The 8,150-nt window shown below is 24.5% G+C and overlaps 1 protein-coding gene across 2 annotated transcripts in view; it reads left to right on the plus strand.

Moving 5' to 3' along the window:
- LOC117171944 (metal transporter CNNM4) overlaps positions 1 to 8,150 on the plus strand; it is a 106,477-nt gene that overhangs the window by 67,308 nt on the left and 31,019 nt on the right. For both annotated transcript variants that reach the window (XM_033359619.1, XM_033359620.1), the window contains exons 11-12: positions 971 to 1,243; positions 6,832 to 7,067. In XM_033359619.1, coding sequence (XP_033215510.1) covers positions 971 to 1,243; positions 6,832 to 7,067 — 509 coding nt within the window. The remainder of the gene's footprint in view (positions 1 to 970; positions 1,244 to 6,831; positions 7,068 to 8,150) is intronic.

Here is an 8,150-nt window from a genome sequence, read left to right on the forward strand (position 1 = left end):
ATTGAAAAATCGACAAAAAATTCCAAAAAATTCCGTAAAATCCAGACCTAAAATTTTATGCTTCAGAATGGTTCCATCTGATGTCCAAAGACACTAAAAAAAAGTTTCATTACCGTATCTCATCCGGAACACCCCGTTTTCAACCCCCAAAATATTGAAAAATCGAAAAAAAATTCCCTAAAATCCAGACCTAAAATTTTATGCTGTAGAATGGTTCCATCTGATGTCCAAAGACACTAAAAAAAGTTTCAACCCCCTATCTCATCCGGATTTTTCAATATTTTGAGGGTTGAAAACGGGGTGTTCCGGATGAAATAGGGTAATGAAACTTTTTTTAGTGTCTTCGGACATCGGGTGAAACTATTCTAAAGCATAAAATTTCAGGTCTTTAAGTTATGAGACTTTGTAGCATTTTTTTCAGTTTCATTATACTAGGGGTAGAAAACGAGGGTGTTCCGGATGAGACAGGGGAATGAAACTTTTTTTATCATCTTTGGACGTTAAGTAGAACGATTCTGAAGCATAAAATTTTAGGTCTGGATGTTAGAGGATTTTTCCCGATTTTTCGCTATGTTAGGGGTTGAAAACGAGGGTGTTCCGGATGAGATAGGGGGTTGAAACTTTTGCGGGTAACTTTTATCATCAAATAGACCTATCTGAAACTTTTAAATTTTAGGTCTCGCACAAAAAATTTTTTTGTAAATTCGTTTTTTTTAAAACGTTGCAAACTTCAGCGAGGTATTTTTGAATTGAAAAACTTTTAAACTTCAATTTTAAAAGTTTGGAATTCAAGGTTTCCACTTTGAATGCTTTAATTTGTTGATGATTACTTGATATGGGAAAATGTTTAGAATATAGTTTGATTTTTTAAATTTCATTGATCGTTAAAAGTGTTTGCGAATCGGGAAAAACCCGGGAATTTTTTTCTTCGATTAAAACGGCCATCCTGAGTGTTAAATTTTCTTTACAGCCGTTGAACCCTTCAAGCCTGACACGATTTCGGAAGGCATTTTACGTCGTTTGTTGAAGCACGATGTTGTTTATCACATCAAGGTGAAATCGAGAGAGAAAGCACGACAGGACGCATCGACGCTCATTTACCAGCAGAATAAACCAGCCGATTATTTTATTCTCATCCTGGAAGGTCGGGTGGAAGTTACTATGGGAAAAGAAAACTTGACTTTCGAGAGCGGCCCTTTTACCTACTTTGGAACACAAGCTCTCGCAATTAATGTCACTGCCCGTAAGTTCAACACATTTTTTTAGAATTTTCAACAATTGCAGGGTGTCTATCTGACCGAGAAAATCAAGAAAAGACCGGGCATCTATTTTTGAACGGGATTTATATAAAAAAATTCATATCACGTGATATGATTTTATATAAGTTTGATTGCAATTTTTGTTCTTAAATTTTAAATTAAATTTTTAACTTTTCTAATAATGGAATCATTCAGTTTCGAAGACTTGAAAAATTAAAAATTGAAAGCGTTCAACATTGATTTGTTGAAAAAAAAACCCTTTTAATTTGATCAATTAAAAATATAAATTAATTTATGATTTTACAAGACGATTCTGAATCTGTTCAAAATTAAACAATTTATATATTTTAACGTTAAAAATTGAACTGTTCCAATTCGAAAAACTTATTAGTTAAACAAAAGCTGATACCCTATTGAAACTTTATCAACTATTTTCAAATTTTAAATAATTTTTAAATGAATTAATGAGATGGTATGGTTTCACCATAAAAGCAAAATTTGAAGTGTTGAACAGTATCGAGAAAAAATTCAAATTGTTTAAAAGAACTGATAATGTTTATTAACGAAATTTAAATATTCCGAAAGTAAAATGTAGGGAAACACAAAAACTTCAGAAATGTTAAATGAACGAAATTATTAAATTAAATTTTCAAATTCAGGAATTTATTTCTTGACCGGGATTTTACAAATTTTCAGAAGAAAAATTTGTTTAAGTTCGATTTCAACAATTTTAAAAATAATTTGTTGAATTGAAATCTTTTTCAATTATCATATAAGTCAGTTTGCAATGCGTTATTTAAAAATCTTTTACTTTAATAATTCTTTATTTTAGATTTTTATTTTTACGCCTATATTTCTAATTTAAATAATTTTAAAGTGCAGTCTTGAAGACTTAAATATTGAAAAATTAAAAGCGTTTCAAGATGAAAATGTTTGACAAAAAACATTATTTTATCATCTTTAAATATAAATAAATGAATAAATAATTTTTAAAGTGGATCTGTACTTTAAGTATTAAAAACTAAACAGTAATTTATTTCATAAAACGATTTTAAATTCGTTCAAAGTTAAAGAATTTCCAGATTTTTACTGGTTCAATAATAAAATGAGAATTATGTTATTATTTTGAATTATTTTATTTAATACTTTAAACGTTAAAATTTTTATTGTTCTAATTAAAAAAATTTTAATTTGTAAGCGAAATTTTTTAATTTTTATGTAGAAATAATAATTAAACACTTACTCTTTGTAGAAAAAATTGAGAGTCATTTTAAGAGATTTTTAGAAGTTTTAAAAAGATTCAAAATTAATTTAAAACTTAATATGATGTCAAGTAATTTAAACGAAGTGTGTGGACATTTTTTCAGAATTTCTAAAAATATTTTAAAATGAATCAAATCTTTCACACCATTTTTAGAAAATCCTGAAAATTAAAAAAAAATCCTTAAAATCTTCCAGGTTCTTTTTTGACAATTCTGGAAATCTCTTAAAATCTTTTTAAATATTCTGTTGAAATACTTTTTCAAAATGCAAAATCATTTTCAATTTACCTCGGAATATTAATAAAATGTTTTTCTTCTTTTGGAGCCTTTCACAATTCTTAAAAAGCTTCTAAATTTTTTGTTTAAAATATGAAAAAATCTACATTTTATTTTTTGCGTTTGAAATGATTTCAAGTTCAAAATTAATTTTGAATCTTTTTAAAACTTCTAAATATCTCTTAAAATTATTTAAATTTTTTCTACAATTAATGAGTGTTCAATTGTTATTTATAAATCAAAATTTGAAAAACATTAAAATAACTTCTAGATTTTTCAAGATTTTGAAATAAAAATTTGAAGTTTTTCAAGGATTCTTAAAGTATTTGTAATTAAAATAATTTAACTTCTAATTTAAGAACTTTTAAGTTAAAAAATTTTTAATTATTTAATTTTAAAATTTTCTAGTCTAAAATAACTTGATAATATAATTTGGAAAATTCTTTGAAGTTGATTGTTTGATTCTTTAATTTATAGTATTGAAAACATTAACGTGCTTTTATATTTTTGGAACTTGATCTAAATTTTCGAACTCTATAATTTATTAATGTTAAAAATTCTGAATTTTGCAAGATTGAAATTCAAGAGTTCCACTTTCAATGCTTTAATTTTTTGTTTAGTTTTTATTACTTGAAACTTGAAACTTTAAACTTTATTACTTATTGATCGGGAAAAATATTTTCGAACCGGGAAATGACCGGGAATTTTTTTCTTCGATTAAAACGGTAACCGTCAAATTCTTAAATTTAGTAAATTACAGAAATTTCAAATTAAAAATATTAGTAGATTAACGAAATTGGTAAATTTCCGAAATTGCAAAATACACCAAAATTTAAAACCTGAATTTTAAAATTCTTGAATTCACAAATATTAATACAATACCGAAATTTCAAATTTCGAAAAAATATGTTTAATAAGTTGTGTTAGCATAATATTTTATTTTGGTTATAAATCTAAAATATTCCATTTTTAACCCATCCAATTTGAAAATTTGCAATTAAAAGAACAATTTCTGAATATTCAATAATATTTGACTGTTTCTTTAGAATGGGCAATTACAAATCAACTATTTAAAACTAAACAATTCGAAACTACATTGTTTGAAACAATCTTCAATTATTAAAATTTCAAAGAGTTAACTTTAAACTTTGATCATTACAAACTAATTGTTTTATTTGAATCATTATTAATTTTAAATGACTTAGAATTATAGAAATTTAACTTCTCATTCAGCTTTAACCCTCGATTAAAAAGGTAAATTTACAAACTTGTTCAGGGTTTAAATAAAAGTTTAAAGCTAAAATAATTTTTTGAGTGCAAAAGTGACACGATTTAATTATTATTGATCGTATTTTCTTTAAACAAAATATTCGTGATTATGAAAAAGTTGTAAAATATATATAAATTGTTTATTTAAACAGTTTTCTTTTACTTTTTTTATTATATCGTCCTAAATGGATTTCCAACGACTTAACGAAGAGATGATGATAGTTGGAATTTTATAAATTAGCTACTGAGAATTGATTGAATGACGATGAATTTGCCAATGTCGACCCGTTTTTGAAAAAAGTCAAATTTGATCTAAATTTTTTGTGTGGATTGAAATGTTTCTTTATAAAATTTAATTTTCATGTATTGAAAATTGAAGAAAGGTGATAGTTGAATAATTTTGATGTGTTAAAAATTGAAGAACATTTATAATGAAATTATCAACAGTGCAAAACTCAACTATTGAAAATTGAAATATCAACTGCTGAAACTTGAAGAAAATTGAAGTAAATTGATCATTTAATTGTTAACAAATGAAAATTTTAATTGTTTTAAATTAAAGAAAATTGAATTTTAAACGGTTGAAAATTCTATTCATGAAAATTGAAGAAAATTGATCATTGAATTTTCAACAGATGCAAATTAAATTATTTTAAATTGAATAATACCGATAATTTGATTGTTATAAATTAATTTTCAGCTGTTGAAAACAGAAGAAAATTCAATTATTGAAAATTGAACATTCAACTGTTGAATATTGAAGAAAATTTAGTTTTCAACGCTTGAAAATTGAAGAAAATTGATATTAATTTTCAAAAAATGAAAATTCAATTTTCTTAAATTAAAGAAAACTGAAAATTCAAGCTCTGTAAATTAATTTCCAGCTTTTGAAAATTGAATTATTAACTGATGAAAGTTGAAGAAAATTTGAAGTAAATTGATCATTTAATCTTCAACAAGTGAAAATTTAATTGTTTTGAATTAAAGAAAATTGAAAATGTCAGAAAATTTAATTTTAAACGGTTGAAAATTCTATTCTTAAAAATTGAAGAAGATTGATAGTTGAATTTTCAACTGTTAAAAATTGAAGAAAATTTATAATTGAATTTTCAAGAAATGAAAATTCTATTGTTGAAAATTGAAGAAAATTGATCATTAAATTTTCAATAGATAGAAATTCAATCCTGTTAAATTGAAGAATACCGAAAATTCAATGGTTGTAAATTAATTTTCATCTGTTTAAAATGAAAGAAAATTGAATATTCAACTGTTGAATATTGAAGAAAATTTAGTTTTCAATGCTTGAAAATTTAAGCAAATTGATATTAATTTTTAAAAGATGAAAATTTAATTGCCTTAAATAAAATAAAACTGAAAGTTCAAGTTCTGTAAATTAATTTTCAGCTGTTGAAAACTGAATTATTAACTGATGAAAGTTGAAGACAGTTTAAAGTAAATTTATAATTGAATTTTCAACAAATGAAAATTTAATTGTTTTAAATTTAAAAAAATTGAAAATTCAAGTGTTGAAAATTAATTTTTGACTGTTGAAAACTGAAGAAACCGTAAAATTGAATTTTTCATCTGTTGAAAATGGAAGAAAATTGAAAGTTTTATAATCAACTGTTGCAAATTGAATCAGATTTAGTTTTCAACTCTTAAAAATTGAAGAAAATTTATAATTGAATTTTTAACAGATGAAAATTCTATTGTTGAAAATTGAAAAAAATTGATCATTGGATTTTCCATAGACGAAGATTCAATTGTTGAAAATTGCAGAAAATTTAATTTTCAACAGCTTAAAATTCTATTGTTGAGGATTTAAGAAAATTTATCATTGAATTTTCAACTGATAAAAATTCAGTTGTTTTAAATGAAAGGAAACTAAAAATTCAAGTGCCTTAAATTAATTTTCAGCTGTTCCAAATTGAATATTAACCCGTTCAAAATTGCAGCAAATTTAGTTTTCAACTCTTAAAAATTGAAGAAAATTGAAAATTGAATTTTTATTAATTAAAAATTATATTGTTAAAATTGGAAGAAAACTGAAATTTTAAAGTGTTAAAAATAGAAAAAATAGAATTTTTAACAGTTGAAAATTGAAGAATATTGAATTTGAATGGAAACTGAACACTGAATTTTCAACACTTGAATTTTCTTCAATTTCCAAATGTAGAATTGATCAAGAGAATTTTATAAATAAACATTTCAATCCATAAAACGTTTCTGGCCCCAATAGAGAATTTATAAGATTAGAAGAAAAAAGCATAAAATTCTAATTAAAAAAAAAAAAAATTTCTTTGTCAGATGTAAAAAATCGCGTAAAATTATTTAAAAGTGTAACATTTCTTATAAAAAAATTGTTTCATCTTTTCTATGTTTAAAAATTAAGATTTAGTCTTTTCTCTATTTTCCCCTTTTTCGCGAAAAATGACTCTATTCCCCCTTTTTGTGCTCCTTTTTCACTATGATCGCGGTTATTTTTATTTTATAATTTTTTTGAGATTGTAAATATATATGTTTTTTAAATGAAAGAGAGAAAGTTTTAAGTTTTAAAATAAAAATGTAAAAACTGTGAGTATGATTTAGAACAGGGAATTTGGGAAAAGTGTGTTTTCTAAAAGAATGACTATAGTTCCGATTTTGGACATGCAAATTTCAAAAAGAATTATAATTCCCAGACCGAGAGAAAACTGGGAATTGACCGGAAATTTGAAATCATATTATTATTATTATTATTATTATTATTATTATTATTGAAACAGTTGAATCACCAGTCGCCGCGAATCCAGTTGCAATGGGAAGCATCCACTCGTTAAATTTAACCGCAATAGCTCGTCACACTTTTACACCGGATTATACAGTTCGAGCAGTGACTGAACTGATTTACGTCAAGATCAAGAGGTCACTCTACCTTGCCGCAAAACGAGCCACTCTTTTAGAAAGGAGTCAAAAAGATATTTCGCCTAGCACGGATCAGTTTGATGACGAAGTAGAAAAGGTAAGTTCCAAACAAAACTCTATTTTTCATTTTTTTTTTTATTTTCAGAGAGCGTCCATATATTCCGTGACATTATAAATAGTGGAGAGGGTTGTAACACGTGACACTTCTTTGATAAAAAAAAAAACGTTTATGTCCTTGTAGATACATTAAATAGTTGAATTTTAAGGTCAAAAATGATAATTTTTTAATAGACAGTGGAATTTTCCAATCGAAAATTCGAATTTTCAACAAAAACATTCAAGTTTAGCCAAGAGTTTTGAATTTTCTACCAATAAAGATGACTTTTCTACGAAAAAGAAGAATTTTTAATAAAAAAAAGACAAATTTTCAACAAAAAAATTCAATTTTCAACCTAAAAAGATAACTTTATCAAAATGATTGAATTTTTAACAAAGTAATTTAACTTTAAAGAAAATAGTTTATTTCTTTAAAAATTACCTGAATTTTTAACATAGAAAGATGAATTTTCAATAAAGAAGATTAATTTTCTACAAAAATATTCATTTTTAACCAAATATTTGATTTTACTACCAAATTGTTAAATTTTCAAACTAAGGAGGCGAGATTTTTAGGAGACAGTTGAGTTTTCAACCCGAGAAGCTGAATTTTGAACAAAAAAGTTCATTTTTAATCAAGAGAAATGAATTTCAACTTTAAAAAAGGATTTTTTAATCCAAAAGGACAACTTTTCTATAAAAGAGATGAATTTTTCATCAAAAAAGATAACTTTAACAAAATTGTTAATTTGTTAATAAAATAATTAAAGCTTATTTTTTTTAAATATTTGAAGTTTAACATAGAGGGATGAATTTTCAACCAAGAAGATTAATTTTCTACAAAAATGTTCATTTTCAATTAAATATTTTATTTTACTACCAAATTGTTAAATTTTCAAACTAAAAAGGCAAGATTTTTAGATGACAGTTGGGTTTTTAGCCTTAAAAGCTGAATTTTTGACAAAAAAGTTCATTTTTAACTAAGAGAAATGAATTCTCTATTACTAAAAAGGAATTTTTAATCCAAATGGACAAATTTTCAACAAAAGAGTTGAACTTTTCACCAAAAAAGATAACTTTAACA

The sequence above is a fragment of the Belonocnema kinseyi genome, chromosome 4, assembly GCF_010883055.1.
Source record: "Belonocnema kinseyi isolate 2016_QV_RU_SX_M_011 chromosome 4, B_treatae_v1, whole genome shotgun sequence".
In the NCBI taxonomy this organism is placed as follows: Eukaryota; Metazoa; Arthropoda; class Insecta; order Hymenoptera; family Cynipidae; genus Belonocnema; species Belonocnema kinseyi.